Source organism: Protopterus annectens, chromosome 6.part1, assembly GCF_019279795.1.
Source record: "Protopterus annectens isolate FY-2018-M chromosome 6.part1, PAN1.0, whole genome shotgun sequence".
Taxonomy (NCBI): Eukaryota; Metazoa; Chordata; order Ceratodontiformes; family Protopteridae; genus Protopterus; species Protopterus annectens.
This window is the reverse complement of record NC_056738.1, coordinates 378,519,019-378,538,168: the sequence shown is the minus strand read 5'-3', so window position 1 is coordinate 378,538,168 and position 19,150 is coordinate 378,519,019. Positions and strand designations below refer to the sequence as shown.

Here is a 19,150-nt window from a genome sequence, read left to right as displayed (position 1 = left end):
ACATCTGTTCACACTTTTGCCAGACATTACCACCTGCCTCTTTTCTCCGAATCCAGGGCAGGGTTTGCCTCTGCAATCTTGCAGGGCATCGTAGCCAGCCCCTAGTTTCCTTGTCTGCCTTCACCCATTTCCTCAGCTTTGGGAATCAACCCAAATGTTATGACTGCAACAGTGAAATGTGAAGAACATAGTACAGTTGTGTACACTTACTGTAAATGTAGATGTTCGAGTGTATTCACTGTTGCAGTCCTAGTTTCCCTCCCTCCATCCCCCTTTGTCTTCACTTTCCTTACAAGTGACATATTGGTATTTACTTTCTACTGGTGGGGTTCTTCCACCAGAACCTGGCTCCTACTTGGGGGCTCCTGACAGGTTAGGGCAAGAAAAAACGATGTAATGGTGTCGGCTGCCTTACTTTATACTACTGACTACCCGACGTCACTCTTGAAGTGACAGGCTGACAGCAACCGACACATAAATACTAAGCCTCTAGTATTTGAGCCGGCCAAGGGCTAACCCTCATAGCCGGCCTTAGGCATAGGCCCAACTATACAGTCGCCTAGGGTGCCGCTCTAGCAGGGAGCCCTTTTCCAGTATTTATTTGATGTAGGCAGACCAAGACGGGGGCACAGGGTAGTGTGGTGGGGGGCGCCGTGGAGCTGTTTTGCCTAGGGCACCAGTTGACCTATGGCCGCTCCTGGCTACCCTGGCAGGGATAACCCAAATGTGATGACTGCAACAGTGAATACACTCGAACATCTACATTTATGGTAAGTGTACACAACTGTACTTTTTAAGTAGTCAATAGAAAGTGATTTATGTAATTTATCCTATCTGTAGCTCTTCTAAGGCATCTCAGCTAGAGTTTCCTCTTTCCAGCCACAGATGAAATAATAAAATGTAGCGCATCTTTCTTTATTCTCCTTGACCTGTTGGATTTCTTGAGGTTTCTACCAGGAAAAGATCTGTGGGGTAGTGATGAAAGAGTTTGTGTCTTTTCACCAGCCTTGTCTGAGGCACTGAAAGAAGTACTTCTGTGAAGAGAGAAACCATCCTCATGAAATTGTGCTGAGTTGCTAAGGGTGATGTAGTGTTCATGGACAAACTTAGATCTGGAGTTAGATGAAATAAAATTTAACAAAAAGTATGTTTGTGGAATCAGACATTCTTTACAGTTTGCAAATGTACACCTTTTGAATTAAAAAAGTGTACATATGTACTGGCTTGTTGTTTTGACGTGAATTAAAAATTGCCCAGTGATTTTTGACCTTTTTTTAATGCATCTATGTTGATGTAATGTTTTTAGTACATGTATGGGAGTTGCAAGGATGGGGAAGCACAGCATAGCATATCTGTATATGGAACTCTTTTTCCCTTCTTACTACCATTACCCCACAAAACTATTTCTAAGAACCAGGGAATGAATCTGAAAGTTATATGTACATGCTCTAATAAAAGATTTAAGTATTTATGAAGTGTACATATGTTTGGGGCGGCCACGGTGGTGCAGCGATTAGCGTTGCCGCCTCACAGCAAAAGGTTCCCCGGTTCGATTCTCGGCTGGGGTGCCTTCTGTGCGGAGTCTGCATGTCCTCCCTATGGTCGCGTGGGTTTCCTCCGGGTGCTCCGGTTTCCTCCCACATCCCAAAGACATGCAGTAGGTGAATTGGACACTCTAAATTGGCCCTAGGTGTGAGTGTGTGCATGTGTGTGCCTTCTGTGGAAGGTTAGGCACCGGGCTGTCAACTCGACACTGTAAAACTCCACTGCCAATCATGAGCGGACAGATGATCCGCTGTGGCGATCCCTAACCGGGAAAAGCCGAAAGAAGAAGATGATGAAGTGTACATATGTTTATGTACCCATACACACACATGGATGTGTGCATGTATATAAAATCATATGTCCCTACATCGCCCACTCAGTAAATTGGCATGCACTAGATCAACCACAAATAGCCAAAACTCAATCTAAGAAAAAAATAAGGAGAAATGTAACATTTTATGCAAAGGCCAAATCCCCAGCATGCCCCACACCCCCTGCTAATTGTATATGCCAACTCAGAGATCACAAAGTATTGGGTAAAGGGTAAAGCCCATCTCCCCACTGTACAGCAGTCCCAAAAATAAATGCCATCCTCCTGCGGGTTCAAAAAAGCAATTTTCCTCATTAAACATTCAATGTAACTAATGTATGATGAAACTCACTGAACCCATGTATATATATTATAAATATATGAAGGAGAGCAAGGTGGAATCTGATTACATGCTTCCTTTCACAGTGAAATACCTAAGAAGAATACTAATAGGAGGCAGCAAAGTCTGTTAATTATGGGACTGCAGTTATGTTATGTGGAAAAGACAAGTGTATGGAAAAATGACCACAGCTTTCTCATCCTCAGAACAATTCACTTTCTGCTACAGGCTTGTGTGTGTTTCCAGGGAGATACTTGCACATGTGTTTGACAATGTAATGTGATTTTGTATTTATTCTGCCTTCTGATCTTTGTTTTTTTCACTTTTATCTTCTTTCATGAAAGTTGGATGAGGCTCAAACCAAACGTCAGGAGAAGCTTGTTTTGCGACAAAAGGAGGTGCTAGTACAGATAGAGGAAGAAGAACCAAAGGTATGTTTAATCAGTTTGTACCATGCAATGAAGACAGTTGAGTAGAGTTACTGTATTGAGTACTTTTCTCCTGTGACAAAGCGGGGGGAAAAAAAAAGATTTGAGGCGAACTTGCACCAAAATAACACTATACAGCGGGTTGGAAGTATGATGGAGTGCTGTTATAACTGAGGACTACAAAATCCATTGTACTGTTATTGTAAACATTATGCTATTTGTATGATGCATTTAAACCTGACTTCTACCAATATATCTTGCAAATATTTCATGTCTGTCCCCCCTCCTCGGTCTTTGTTCATTTGCAATGCAAAGTATTGCTGAGAGCTTGTTCTTTCCTAATAAGTTTGGCAGAACTAAGGCTGGGAGGATGAAATAGTTGTATATGGTGTCACTGACATTTTCTCCCAAGAATGGTATTGTCTGTTGGCATGCAGCGTCAGTGAAAGTTCCAGTTAGTGAAGGAATGGTAGTGCTCTGCATGCAGTATCACAGACATGCATTCAGTGAGTGATATTGCACTGATACTGACAGTCTGACAAGGTACATGCAAGAGTGGCACTGTCTGTTGCATGCACTGCTAACACCAATGTAAAGAATATCATTTTATTTTGCTCAGTACTATCTCTGTTCCATCATGGGGATAGCACTGAATATTGAATGTATTGCACTGACATTTCAGCCAGGGAATACTACTGCCTGTTATCGGTCATCGGTACCAGTATGATTAGTAAAGCTGTCAGCTATATGGCATGAAGTAAAGATCTTAAACAAACATTGAAGGATAACTTATTTTTGCAAGAGAAAATCAGTGGAAAAGATCCAGCTGGCCTTGAGGGAGCCTTCATTGGTCATTCAAACATTAGTGGATAATGCTAAATTGAAAGCCAGAGCAGGAACGGCAGAAGCAACAATGCACTGTGCCAGAAGAAAAAACTAAAAATAAAAAGATTAGCAAAAAGAAGGGAGGGGTTCGACTGAAACTAACAGGATTAACAAAATTAAGGGAGGGTTTCAGCTGCAAAAAGGTGGTGTGGGAAATGTTAGCAAAGTGGCCAGAGATTTCTAGAGAAGAAATAAAAATTGAGAGAGCACACAGGAGTGTGTAGCAGTGAGTGGGGAATTTGAACACAAGTCACACACCAGTGCTTGTGAGACTACAGACTTAAGTCATGAAGGAGAGAATATTCCAGAAAATGTGGGAGCCTGGTATGAAATTCATAACTGGAGATTTTTTTTTTGTAGACTAAGTGAAGTGCGTTTACCCAGCAATTACACCATTCAAGGAAAGAGGGATAATGTGGTTATTATATCCAGCAACTTTCAGAATTGTTTTCTTGGAGTAGCGGGATCATTCACATATCAAAAGAAGCAGTCATATTGATTCAGAAACTGACAAACCTCAGAACAGCTGCAGTGAAAGGAGTGCGCCAGCAGAGGATGGAACAGGAAGAAAGAGAGAATGAAGAGAGCAGCACTACAGGCAGAGGGAATAGACTTTTCCTGTTATTCAGGTGACAACAAAGGCAGAGAGAAAATTGAATAAATAAAGGAAGCTTGGAGGAGAATACAGACAGAAAAGGAGGGACAGGTCTCATTTTCTTTTCCTTGAACTGTGATTACACTGTGTAAGGAATTAGCTGGTTTTTGACTTTTGATATACAAGCCATTAAGTCCAGGGATGGACATATGGACATTGTGCATAATCTTTTACTTGCACCTTAGTTGTGTTACTGCTTCTCTCATAAGTAGGGGGAATGGACTTTTGACTTTTATTATAATTTACTCAGACATTTTTCCATGCTGTCACACTGAACCCTGTTTGATTTATGTATTGACCATAATAAATCTGAAGAATGAGTAAGAATATTATGAGGTAATCGTGTACTGCAGACATGTTGAGGAATGTCAGTTTGTATAATAGCAAAGTTGTACAAGTCTAAAGGGGCATGTAGAAATAAAGGAGCATTCATTACGTGAATGGGTAGAGGAGGGGGCAAACAGGGTAGCAAAATGGTTTAATCAATTGGGAGTGGAAGACTGGGGAAGAGATCTGGACATCAGTAAAGATGCACACAGACTTTGACTGCTTTTTATCACACATGGAGGCACATGTCAGAGGAAGTAAGACTGTGAGCAGAAAAGAGGGGGAGAAAGGGCAATCACATACAACATGTATGGTAAAGACAGGAATATTGAAGGGAATCTACAGAATATACCAGACTTAGAGATGCTGGAGGAATTCATGTACACTGAAAGAATTACAAATGCAGAGAGAATAGCTGCTAAATGCACTTGTTTGTTATTTTGTGTGATTGCTAATGTTACCTGCTTTTATTTGTGTTTTTCAGTGTATTTCTGTAAAAAAAATGCTGTTGCTCTTGCTGTTACTGCTGTAAGACTGACGTGAAATTGAATAAAAAATAAATTGCAGTATCTGTAGGGTTACTGGCACTTTAACAAGACAATGACTTCAGTTAGCACTTTTGTCTCCCTTCACTCTCAGAGACTTCTTCAGACTAAAATTCATTGTTCATTACATACATTAAATACCCATTCTTGGGATACATCACCCAACAACATCCAATCTAAGTTAAGAAACCTAGTCACAAGATAAAATAGGATAAATTATTGACTTGAAACTGACTTCAGCAAGAGATTTCCAGCTAGTTGTTTAATTGGTTTGTAGTAGCATTGCACTTGCTGGACCCTTCTACTGTGTATTTACATTAGAAGGCCTGGGCTTATTCATCCAGTGGCAGGCTATGTTTGCCTATTCTGTCTGAGTTGGGAAAATACAGAAGGGTTCATTATGTAGCCAGTTTACTGGCCGGAAGGCTCAATAGTTGGTTTTCTGGGTTTTTTTTCTGTGCTGCTGTAAATTTGGTGCATTCTACAGAGGTGCTCACTGCACAAAAGTGGTTAGCAGTGCCCTGTACAGTAGCAAACGGCTAGAAAGAAAAATGTCCCTATGTTACGGGCCATAAACCTGTACCCTGTAAAGCAGTAAATATAGAGCAAAAGTATTGCACGTTGAAAAGCTTAGAGCAGCTGGTTGAGCATCGATTGGCAATACTTATAGATTTAGCAGTATTCAGTGCTGTGTAAACATTAAAGTTAGTATAAAATGAATACTGTTTAGCATAGTCTGTTCCAATAAAGCATCCTTATTAGTCTGCAGAAACAAAGCACCCTTACTAGCATTCTAACCCCCTGTACACTGCCCCTTGTACCTCACCAATGAAAGGACTGGACAGCATGGATATGCAATTTCCTAACACCTTTATAGCCAGCTTGGTGGATATGGTCATCCTGAGACAATGTAGCAATTGTCGCACGTTTACTGAAAACCACTTAATCTTTATTGAAGCAGACACGGTATGTGAAAGGAGTACAAACTCTTGCATACAAGTGCATATCGGGTTGTTGAAACCACACACAGACTAACGTATGCTGAGACAGTTAAAAGTAATCTTCCTAATTAAAAAATATAACCTGGACCACCCTTTGGCAAAGCTATGCCTCAGCAAGCCCAAAGGCACTCAAAAAAACACCTAACACTTCACATACAGTCACTGTCAATGGACCCCCAAATACTAAGCTCTTAAGGCCTGCAAAAACACTTTCCAGGGCTCTCATCATAGGGATTCCATTCTGAGACATACTGATGCCCTTCTAACTAGGCTAAACAAGGGGAAGGTAACAGTTGTTTACATGTTGCCAGATCACTCGTGCATTCAAGTTGTTACACCACAAGTACCAGTATGATTCCATCATAATCCATGTAAATGATCTGAGATGTACTTCCCCTGGACTATATCAAGAGAGACATTGTGGAGCTGTCAGACTGCATTTTAGCTTAGCATTGAGCAGCATATTACATCAATACAGTATTTGTCAGCTAAGGAAGATGTGGTCAACAGAAATAAAACAATTACCTCCCTCCAAGCCCTCCTTACACTTGAGAATATAGTCATCAGTGCAGTTACAGGGACATGGTTTAAAGCAACAGAGAGAGTACTGTGACAGTGTAAGATTTCAGTGCATTCCACAACTTTTAGACCAGTAGCTGCACAGACAAGGGCTAAAGCTGGAGGTGCCTCAACATCCTACAATAACAAGCATACCACTAGGTGGTCAAACAGGATAATATGCTGGAGTTCCTCCATGTACAGAACACCATAGACAAAATCCCATACCATATCCTGGCCAGCTACAAGTCACCCTCCATGTCCTAAGAAGTTCACAATGCATACTTGGGACGTACTGAAGACACCATGGGGGACCTTAATTACCACTCTATAGACTTGGAATCCTACACAGCCTCAAATCTACATGTACAGAGATTCCTGGGCTTCGTAAATAAAAACACCATTGACCAAGTCGTGAATACGCCCGTAAGAGGTTCCAACGTACTGGACTTCATATACAAATATGAGAGCATACTGCACCCCCCCCCCCCCCCAATGTCTTATTCTCCCTGGGAAGGTATAACCATAAAGCTGTCTCCATTGAAATCAAAATCAACTCCTTAACCCTAGTAAAATCAGTAATAGTTAGGAACTATTCTGATGCAAACTGACTTTTATTTGTCTTTTTTTTTTTTGTCGGAATTCAGTGTCCCTACGAACTCCAAGAACACAGCAGCTTAAGCTGAATTGCTCTCAATTTCTGTGCAACCATGGCAATGGCTGCATGGAGGTTGCTGTACCTATCAAAAGTACACCCAGAACTAGCCCTAGTGCCCTGGTGGCATCCCAAATTAAACAGGATGTACAGCAAAAGGCAAACAATTATGGTAAAAGTCAGGAGGGGTAATTCCCATAAAGATAAGTACTCTTTCATCAAAGTAAATCGGCAACCAAGAGGGTTAATTGCGTCAAACATAGACAACTTTGAGGTTAAGATAGTCTTCCAGGTGAAAGATAACCTTGAGGCCTTCTTCAGCTATGTCAAAAACCTCAAGGGCAGCACACAGTAGTGTGCTGAACTGGTGATTAATGGTGCCACTTTCACCCAGCCTATCAATTCTATATAGTGAGCCTGTTAGCAGTTCTGGTTTTAGCCCCCTGTCACTTCCAACCATCCACCAAGAAATACTTTCAAACATAACCCATCCAACTTTAACTAGGAACATGTGCTCCCTAAAGCCAAGATCACCGCTTCGGTTGGTCCTGATAACATCTAAGGATGGCCCCTGAACAGTTTAAAATACAACTTATCAGGATCTCGTGGTGTCTCTGTATAACTATAGTCTTAAAACAGGTTTTATGCCACAAGAATGGAGGACTGCAGTGGTCATCCCCTTTAATGTAATGGAGAACCTTCAACAGATCCTGTAAGCTACAGATCCATTAGTCTGACTAGTCTTACTTGCAAAGACATGGAAAGAATTATCATGCAAATTATCAACCAGGACATAGGAGACCTCCATACACTGGATCCATTCCAGTTTGGCTTTGTCAAAGGAAAGTCATGCTTACTGAACCCAGTGGACTAATTTAAATAGGTTACTAACACAATGGATGAGGTCAAATGTTGTATACTGCCAACCTATATCTGGCTAAAGCACAATACCCTAATCTGGCATCATCAACAAACTTGTGGACCTAGGCATAACACCCTTTATATGACAGTGGATAGCCAGCTGGCTCACAGGTAGGACCTATGAGGTTAGGATTGGTGAGGCCACCTCCATAAAGAGGCTCATCATCAGTGGAGTTGCAAAGGGCTCTGTACTGGGCCCACTCATCTTCGGCATATATTTCTTGGATGTCAAGGCCAATGTCAAAGGCCTCTGGGCTAACCAGTTTCACTGATTGCAAACGTGGAGTAATTGAATCCACCCCAGACTAGAACACACTTCAGGAAAGTCTACCTCAGACAAATGCTTGATGCCAGTGCCATGGCTTAAAACTCAATACCAAGCTTGGGAAGTCAGCCACCCTTGGTAACTATGTGATCAATAAAACATCTGTAAAAGTTGATTCACTTGTCAGGGATCTGGGAATTCATGTAAATATTAACCTAACTTTGACCACCATTTATCCAAGCCAGTATGAAAATCTTTCTATATTGCTCAACTTATAAATAAGGGCATAACATCTAGGTCCAGAGAGATCACTGTACCACCATACTTGGCCCTCATCAGACCATCATAGAGTATAATGCCCTCCTCGGTATATACCTAGGAAGACACACGCAGCAAGTGGAACATCCACAAAGGTTCCTTACAAAAAAATACGAGTAAACGGTGTGCTACACTGATCACATCAAAGCCCTGTTTACTTGTTATCATACAGACTTCTCGGAGTTGAGTTTTTCCTGGTGTACAAGGCATTCCTGGACCTTGTTCTGATGATATTACATCGATACAGTATTTGTCAGCTAAGGAGGATGTGGTCAACAGAAATAAAGGAATTACCTCCCTCCAAGCCCTCCTTACACTTTTTTCACATCCACAAAACAAATGGCTTCAGAAGTACTGGATTAAAAGAACTAAATTTTGCCTTTGACATAAGTAGGACATATTGGAGATGCAGATATGTTTTCAGAGAATTCCTATTCTCTGGACCAGGCTCCCTGTCTGTATGAAGCACATTTCCTCCCTATCCCTATTTAAATGCTACTTTGACCAATGGATGGGTAATTGGAAATGCGCCTCTGGTCTGCCACCTATGTTTCTAATGAACTCTCAGTAAATCAGCCTCTATATAAATCAAATTTGTGGGTCACATTGGGTTGCATGGCTAGGCTTGTAAGGGCCCTAATGGTCATTAGCCTAGTATGCACCCATGAACCTGTCTACACATGGAGATTTGCAGGTGTGGAACTTAAAGATGGCAAATGGAAGGTAGAGAGGAGATGGGGGTCAATGTAAGATGACACATGTCATACAATTAGGAATAACAGTATGACAAACAAACTTAAACCACACTAAGAGCCCATAGAGGATAGGAGGAGAAAAACAAAACTGGTATAGATGAATGGAAGCATAAAGAGGGCCAATAAAAACATAACCATAGTAAGGGGTTAGATGCATGTAAGTGAAATGTTAGTAGGGGAGTTAACAAAGTGCGTTAGCAAGATTGAAAAGATGTACAAAAATCAATTAAGGGTGAATATAAGGAGTGAAGGAGGGGGAGAGAGATTTACTTACTTTAAGGAGGTATGAGAGGGGGAGGTCATAGTCAAAAGGAGAGTTTATATTGAGACAAGAGGCGCAATTAATTTGTGAGATGAGGAAGGAAATGATGTTAGCCTTTGCAAAAGACTTGTGTGTGGACTAGGGAAGTCATAAAAAGGTAGCAAAAAAAAAAAAAAGAGGAGGGGACTCTAGTGGTGGACAACCACAACAGCAACTATGTGTACTGTCACAGTAATGACAGAGGGAGGAGCATGGGGGCAAGCCCTGCAAAACAGAGAAATTATAACCTGGAGAAAAAATAATAATCGTAAACTTGTATCAAGTTTTAAATGGAGGAGGGAATAAAAGGAAAGGAGTATGGCTAGGAAGAGAGAGTACTAGCTGAATAGACAAATGAAAAGAGATGGAAAATGGATTACAGAAAGAGGTGAGGGAAGATTTAATGAGGGAGAAAGTACAGTTATGAGTAGGAAAGGTGTCATCTGATTAATGGGAGACAATAAGAATTAAGTTGTGGAATGTGAATGGTGTAGGAGGGAGTACTGGGGTATACAAGGTAAAATAATGCACAGATGTTAGCACTACAGGAAATGCATCAGTCTTGGGATACACATAAGAGATTAAGTGGGTGAGGGTACAACTTACTTAACTTGTAATGCATCAGGGTGAAAAAGTAAACAAAGTTGAGCTGCACTCTTAATGAATAAAAATGCTCCCATTTGAAATTGAGGGGAGGTTAGAAGATAAAGGAATGTCTGCACAGATTAAAAGTCCAGTAGAAAGGAAAAAATGTCAGCAATGACTATTTATATGCCACCACAAATATCAATAAAAATGGTGAAGGAAATAGTGACAGAGATATTTAGGCTTCGGGAATGAACTGGAATAATCATATGGGATTCGAATATAGTAAAAAACAGGATGTAGATATGGGTCCTAACTGAATGTGAGCAAGAGAAGGACATTTTCTAGTGTTATGTTTAGAGTCTATAGGACAGGTATACATGTGGAGAGTAAGCGAAGAGAAACGGAGGTATAGGTATTATCATCAACATAATTCTTGGCTGAGAGTAAAGCACATCAAGAAGTAAAGAAAGTGGAAATAAAACTCACTTTGCTGTCAGACCATGGATAGATAAGTGTGGAGTCGAAGACGAGTCAGAAATAAAACTGGATAGACACTGGAGGCTACCAACATATCTAGTAGAGGGGGTAGAAGAGTGGGGGGGTGTACGTGATGAGAGATAATCGATAATGGACAGGATGATAAAATGGATAGTTGGGACACTAAGAAGAAGCAGATCAGGGAGTAAATGTAAAAAGTGACTAAAACAGAAACACATCAGAAGGATAAATAAAAGGAGAGTGACAGAGGATTTGTTAATGCTGCAGAAAAAAGAGAGGTGGGAGGAAGGGGAAAGGGAGAGGAAATACATGGTTGGGAAGGTGAGAAAATAACAGATGAAGTTAAAACTAGCGGCATTGTTCTTTACCAGCAACTCCATGGCAACTAAGCTTCTGGCAGTTGGATGCTGACAGCAGAAAATAGAAACTGGATACAAAAAATGGCTACTAATGGAGAGGCAGATAAGAAGGGCAGTGGGAGAGAATGCTAGCAATAATTATATTTAGAGGAGAGTTGCCCTCCGAAGAGAGGAGGGGAAAAAGGAGGAATATGGGAATGGCTAGAGTTTAGGTTGTTAGAAAAGTGAAGACAAGTAAAGGTTAAGACCAGTACAGAAAGAAGAGGTAGAGGGCCTGGGACAGAATGTAATAGGTTCATAGGTTCGTACTAGGCTATCTGCCCAAGGGCATTTATAAGCCTAGCCCATAGTTATTTGGCTTTCGCCACCCCTTTAGTTTGAATAAAACTATGCCTATTATTTTGCTGTGCCTCTGTCAAGCAGTGACACTGAAGTAATCCCTGGGGTATATCTGCGATCCCCCATCCATTGGTCAAGATTCCTCTTGAACAAGGCCAGCGAGGTGCTCTGCCTCACATGTACCGGGATTTTGTTCCACAGCATAGGGAGTCTCTGGGTGATGAATCTGTCCCTCCAGCACGTTCTATTAATAACCGTGTCAAGGTTTAAGTCTCCGCCCTTGTGGTTCTGAGGGATCTAGATTTTTGAGGTGAAGCATATTCATCAAATCAGGGTTTGACATGGCCTTATATGTCAGGCACAGGTCACCTCTGAGCAAGCGGTATGAGACTGAATAGAGCTGGAGTTCTTTCAGTCGGGCAGCATAAGACATATTTTTGAGACCCTTTATCCTTTTGGTGAGGAACTTTTGGGGCCTTTCCAGCTGCTGCAGGTGTCGGGTCAGATACATTCCGAATGGGGCATTGTACTCAATCATAGGTCTAATGAGTGATGAGTACAGGGGACGATGACCTCCCTTGATCTAGATGTGAATCCCTTCATGATCAGGTGGGCAATGTAGAAGGTTTTCCTAACTACTTTAGCAACATGAGTGTCAAACGAAAGGCTACTGTCAACCTGGGTCCCCAGATCCCTGATGACTTCTTCTGTGCTCAGTGGATTGCCACCTATATGGTAGCTAGGGGTAAACTTGTTTTTCCCGAAGGGTATGACTATGCATTTCTTGGCATTTAACTTTAGGCCATGGCTGTGGCACCAGTTATCCGTTTCTGTGAGGCCCTTCTGAAGGATATCTGTGTCAGATGTGTTTTCAACTGTGGCGCCCAGTTTGCAGTCATCTGCAAACTTTGTCAGCCATAACCCTCCTGTGTTTGCTTGTACTTCAGAAAAGTAGATGCCGAACAAGAGTGGACCCAGGACTGATCCCTGTGGGACACCACTTGTGACAGGCTTTGAGTCTGACATGGCTCCAACAACTCTGACCCTGTGGGTTCTGTAACTTAGCCAGTTTGCAACCCATCTTGTGATGTATGGGTTTACATTCAAGCTGATGAGTTTTTCGATGATACCTGAGTGGGGTATTGTGTCGAAGGCCTTTGCCAGGTCAAGGTAGGCTGTATGGACTGCCTTTCTCTCATCAATGTCCTTGGTGACTGTCTCGAAAAAGTCAACCAAGTTTAAAAGGCATGATCTGCCTTTGACAAAGCCAAACTGGGTTGGATCCAAAGTCTGCAAGTTCCCTATGTCTTTATTTATGAGTTCCATTATGATCCTCTCCATGGCTTTGCAGATAAGGCTTGTCAAGCTAATGGGACGGTAATTTCCAGGGTCGGTGGAGGCACCGCCCTTGTGAAGTGGGACCACAGTCGCGGCGCCACTCCTTGGGTACGTATCCTGAGGTGAGGCTAAGATTAAACAGCTGTCCTAACTGCGGGTTTAATTCCTCATTGAGTTCGTGGAGCACACAGCCGGGGACACCATCCGGTCCCATGGATGCTGTGTTTTTTGCTTTGGAGAGAGCAGTTCTCACCTGGGCGTTGGAGATGTTTGGGGGCTACAATCCTCTGGTATAGATATCTCTCCTTTGGGGGGGGTGGGAGAAGTTTGCACTGAACCTGTCAGCCAGTATGTTGGCAATGTGTGTAGGTTCAGTAATCTTAACATCATTTTGAACTAATTCTGAGCATATCTGGGAGTTTCCTCCTAGGTTTCTAACATAGCTAAAGAAGGCCTTATGATTGTCTTTTGAGTCCTTGGCGATTTTTCTCTCAAAATTTGCCTTGGATGATTTTATGAGAGCTCTTAGTTTTTTACTTATAATGATCAAAGGTGTCTTACCTTTCAAGGATTTTGCTCTATCTTGTAGTAGCTTCCTCCTTTTGTTGTAGAGCTTGTTTATGGCTGGGGTCCACCAGACTGGACGCTTGCCTTTGGTACAAAGAGTCTTAGTTTTGTTTGGGATTGCCTGATCCATGCAGTCCTGTAGGTGCTGGTAGAAGGCATTTGTAAGTGATTCAGCGGTTTGAGTAATGTTTACCACTGGCTCAGGGGCCTTAAAGGAGACCACATTAGTTTTTAGAAGTGTGAAGTCGGCTTTTGAGAAGTTTTTCACTGTGGTCTTTTTTATTTCAGGTGGGGGCGGGATGAGGACCTCCAGCGAGATTAGTTTATGATCTGATCTCACCAGTGAGGGGAATACTTCCGGTGTTGAACATTTTGATCCCATGTTCGTGATGATGAGATCAAGTATGTTTTCTCCTCTTGTGGGGATGGTGACTAGTTGTTCCATGGCATTTGAGTTTATGAACTCCAGGAACCTTTGGGCTAGAGTGTTTGGCTTGAGTAGTGTTCCCAGTCTATATTAGGGTAGTTGAAGTCACCTAGTATGATGGTGTTTGGAGATACATTTATCCCCTCCATTGTTTTCAGGAAGGCCATGTGAGGTTCCTGAGTTTGAGAGGGTGGCCTGTAACATGCTACAAATTGCAGAGCAGTCTTGCCTATGGTTAATTGCACCTGGATGGTCTCCGATGCATCGTGCGTTGCCACCAACCTTGAGGTGTGGGTGTCCTTTATGAATATGGACACCCCCATCCTTTCTAGGTGTTGTCTGGATTTTGGGGCCGGAACGCATGATATGAGGTGAAACCTGCTAGTGCTGGGGTGCTCTCAGGAGCCTTGAACCAGGTTTCTGTCACAGAATGCCTATTAAGCTATGGGAACTGAAAATGGTAAAAAAGTGGGTAATTTTGTTTTAATAACATCAAGAAAAGGAAACAAGCTACCAAAGTCATGGATGAGGCAGTAATCTTGGTGTTACATAAGGAGGGGGAGATCCGCTGTAGATTTATGAAAGGTGTTTGGGATAAAGTGGAAAATGAAAGAAAAAAAAACTGTTGTGACTGTTGATATGGAACAGCATAGAGGATATTGAAATTATGGAAAGTTAAGATGAGAAAACCACTAGCCATAGCAGAGGTTATGTGAGCACCCTGCATGTGGATTGGGTAATAATGAACAAGACTAGGATTTATTTCTTTCATTTTCTATTTTCAGAAATAGGAGGGTAACTTATAGCCCTTTCTAGACCTCATTGACTTTAATGTCGTATGTCAGGTTCTGGATGTTGACTCTTCAAGGTTTATGTTCCCCCTACTACCTGGATGATGTTACTTACTGTACAGGAAGGATTACTTGTGCTGCATCTTTGGGTCCATGCAGGAGGTTCCTTAATTTTGCTGTGAGTGGGCACCATTTTCAATAAATGGTGCCGTCCTTTAGTCTAACCTCTGCAACTGGAGTGATTACCAAGGTGCTAGACGTTGCAGCAAAGAACTTGCAGGACAACACTTGCTGTTAATGGTCCTGTCAGATGACTCTCTGATTGTGTTCTTGAGTTTAATGCTGTTGTGGTTACAGGTCCTGGGAGTTGGCTTAAAATTGATGGGAGGTTATCTCTGAGTAATACTTAAAAGATTGTCAGACAGTCTTCAGTATTTCATTCTTTCTTGCAGAAAAAAAGTCCATAAAGCTGTAGCTTTGATTTCTTGGGTAATAGCACCTTGAAATGTTCAGGCTTGAAGCATGCTTTATCTAATTATGGACACTTTCTTTAGAATTCCAGTCATCATCTGAGGATATGGATTTTCAGTGGATAGTGAAAGTCCATGGTTGCAAAGTCTCCATGTCCTGATTTGTTATGTCAGAGCCTTGTCATCAGGCCTTACAGTGATGGACTGTTTCTGCCATTCTCAGTAAGAGTCTGTCTTGACTGGAGCAGAACCCTTCACATGTTCTGATGATTAATACTTTTCTATCAGGTTGAGAAACCCACTTCAGCAACTCTATAGTTTAAAGGAAGTGGAGCTCCAAGGAGAAGGGGCTTCACATATCACAGCTGTGCTATATATAATGCTCTTACTGAAAAGGGGAGCTGGCTGACTGGATCCTTTCATGCTCTGGTAAGACAGCCAGTCCAAAATCCTAACACTTTGCTGCTTGCATCAGTTTATATTCGAACAATGAAGTACACCTTTCATGTTTTTTGCAGGGGGACTTTAACTCCCCTACCCCAGCCACATCTCTTGATATGTGAGAGCTGTGCACACTCCGTATGCTTATATATGCAAACTGCCAGCATCACTGCTGCTTAAATAGAGGGATACTGTATATCCTTTTCATTTGCAGTTCTACTTTTGCAATTCTGGGGATCACTGTTATGGTTCTCATATTTTCAGCAGGCAGTCAGCATCACCCATTTACATCATAGCAGAAGTAAACATATAGAAAGTAGATAATTACCCAACATATTAGCATATTGCCTGAGAAAGAGCTCTAGACTTTTCTTGGAGCTGTGGATTTGGGAATTTTGTTTGATTAGGAATTTCCAGGATTGATTCAGCCCAGATTATCCTTATCTGCATTATAATGTGCAACTGGGCATTCCTGGACTTGAAGAAGGCATATGACAAGGTCCCAAGAAAGCTGATCCATGCAGTTCTGTAGTGTTTCAAAGTCTCAGAAGCATTGGTAGAATTAGTTCAAGCTATGTACAAGTACCCAATGACTCAAGTACGAACAATGTTCCTGGGATTGGGTGTGCTTCATGGTTCAGCTCTGAGCCTACTGCTGTTCATTCTTATGATGGACTTCATTAGCAAACAGGTTGGAGGAGACAAATCAACAAAATTGCTGTATGCAGATGTGCCATTACAGGCAGACCCTGAGCAAGAGCTTCAGCACAGGGTAAGGGAATGAAATGCAAAACTGAAGGCACATGGGATGAAACTGAGTTCAACTAAGACAGTTGTAATACCAGCAAATGGCAGAAATCAGAAGATGATGAAACTGAGATAGAAGGTAAATAGTGGAACAGGTTAACAGCTGCAGGTATCTGAGAGGAGTGGCTGAGAAGGGAAGTCTGAATGAGAAGTAAAAAAAAAAAAAAAAAAGCTAGAATCAGAGGGATTGCAGCCAACTGGCGCAGAGTGTCAGGGATATTGTATAATAGCAGAATGTCAAAAAAAGCTGAAGAGTAAGGTGTACAAAATAATGGTGCCACCAGTACTACTGCGTGGTGCAAAAACCTGGGCAGTAAAGGCAGAGCAGTTGAGGAAGCTAGAGGTGATGGTAATGAAGTGCCTGAGATAGGTGATAGGATGCACACTGGGACAGATTAAGAAATGAAGGATATAAGAGCACAAGCCAAAGTAGCTCCAGTTGCAGAAAATGTCAGAGAGAACAGATTGCAGTGGTTTGGGCACATATACAGGAAAGCGGAAGACAATCTGGGAAGATGATTTGGGACGGACAGGAAGAAGGCAAGAAGAAAAGATGGGATCCAGCAGAGAGATGGATAGGTTGCGTCAGAGAAGACCTGTGACCTTCAAGCATTGGTTTCAAAGAAGATAGTGGCATTGAATAGGGAGAAAGAGTGACAAGTGACAACACCCCAAGCCCATGTGGAAGATGGGGAAAAAAGGGGATTATGATGATTATAAAGTGAAGTACTCCCCTTGATGATGATAGTTAATCAGGGTAAACGGGACTTGCTGGGTTGATGTATTTTTCTCCTCCATGGCGTGGAAATTTTTGCTGATTCTGTTTCTTTTAAATATGCAGAGAATGACCAAATACATCTTTCTTGGTCCTTGGTGACTGAAACCGTTTTGTTTCAAGCTTTCAAGTCTTAGTAATGCAGGAAGCTAACCTAGCACAAGCTAAGGAAGTCCCCCCCCCCCCGTCAGATTAACAGCCAGCTCCACCACAGGACTTGGCTTTTTGCGTACACTTATTGTTTCCAAAGGACCTTTGGCTGGAGCCTCACAGATGATTGAAGTTGCATTGAAACCTTCCAGTTATCAGACTTGTAGTTCTGAGTGGAAGAGGTGATGTATCCTGTGCCTTTTTCAGTTGGTCATTCTGTAGGTCATTTCAACTTAACTTGGACTCATGGTTCATTTGTGTCTGTTATTCAGCAGTCATGAAGCTTGTTTCTGATGTCTGTGCCCATCACTAGCTTGTGGAAGACAGAATTGTAGCCTGTTGCTGGCTAGGTAAGCAGTTCCTTTATGGGATTCTGCATCTTTGCCTGACACTGAAGAACTCTTCTCCTTCTTGAGACTTAATGAGTGACAGCAGGCTTTGCAATCCCCAGTTTCATGCTATGCTTGATGGCCATCACGTTTGCTATTAGTATGTCTGAATTTCAAGCCCTTTTCTATTTTGCAAAGATGGATGGTGTCACTTAGAATTAATAGCATGTTTCATCTCAAAGGTGGTGTCAGAACTGTCATTGAATTGAGCCATTTATTTCTATTTTCTTTGCAGGGCAGAACTCAGGAAATATAGCACTTCATGCTTGGGATGTGCACTGCCAGCTCAGGCTCTTTCTAAAGATGATGCAGCAGTTCAGGAAGTTGAAGTTATTGATTATGTATTTTGTACCATGAAGAGAGGCTAGAAGTGGCTAAATAAACTTTTACAATGTATACTGCTAACTGCGCTATTTTTAACAGGTGGTGGTGCCAGCAGCCACTACACCAGTGGCACGGTTGCTGTCAGTGTTTTGTCTCAAAAGTGTCTGTATTGTTGACATTTGTGCTAAAGTCACTTCAGGTTTTAGCACTTAGCCTACAGTTCTGAGTGCTCAGTCTCTGTGCTTCAAAACTTCTTATACTGAGCCATTACCTTTAGGTTTTCATCTGTTTTTTGCCTCTCCAGAGGTTTAAATGTGTATTATAAGGGATTTCTGTCAGTAGCTGCCTACGGCAGAATGCTTCCAAGGGCCATATGTAACAGATGTGCACTCACCATATTAGCCAATCTTTGTGGAAGCTGCCTGCAGTGGGTGGAGCTGTAGATGGATTTTTACAAGAAGTCCGATATACTGTTTATAGTATTGCTATACTTTTGTGTTTATTTCCTGTCTTTTGGGTTGTGTTTGCTTAGCGGATGGTAGTGCATCAGAGTTGTACAGGGCTAGTTGAGCTTAACCAGATGTGGGATGCCATTGGATATGCTCACAGAAAGTGCAAATTCCCTTTTTCTTTAGAATGAGAAGGAAAATCTTTACCAACCTGTAGACAGCAGAAGGGGACATCCTAAGATGCTCAGTCATAAGGATCTTTGCAGTAAGATGTTTGTAACATGAATGGGATAAGCCATAACAAGCTGTCAGTCTTCCAGCCATATTTGAAGGGCATTTGGATATCCCTGTGGAGTGCATGTTTATCTTCCACCCTGTTTGCTCAGGATCTTGGGCATTAAAGGAGTGTTGCGACCCAAACCATTTCAGTTATTCTTTCCTCAGAAGTGTACCATTCCCTGTGGGTACCCTGTCATTCCATTTGTGTTGCTTCTTTGTTGATTTGAGAGACCAATAAGTGCTTTTTTTTATTATTCTTAGGGGGTTTTATAGTCTTTTTTTTTGTCTGAGAGAATTGAATTAAGATTTGTGAGCATTGCATGATTTTTTAGTAAGGAAATATTACTAAG

General features: G+C 41.8%; 1 protein-coding gene across 2 annotated transcripts in view; it reads left to right on the top strand.

Annotated features, from left to right (window-relative positions):
- PLCB3 (phospholipase C beta 3) overlaps positions 1-19,150 on the top strand; it is a 2,354,563-nt gene that overhangs the window by 2,312,019 nt on the left and 23,394 nt on the right. For both annotated transcript variants that reach the window (XM_044075790.1, XM_044075791.1), the window contains exon 32: positions 2,540-2,626. In XM_044075790.1, the coding sequence (XP_043931725.1) occupies positions 2,540-2,626 (87 nt within the window). The remainder of the gene's footprint in view (positions 1-2,539; positions 2,627-19,150) is intronic.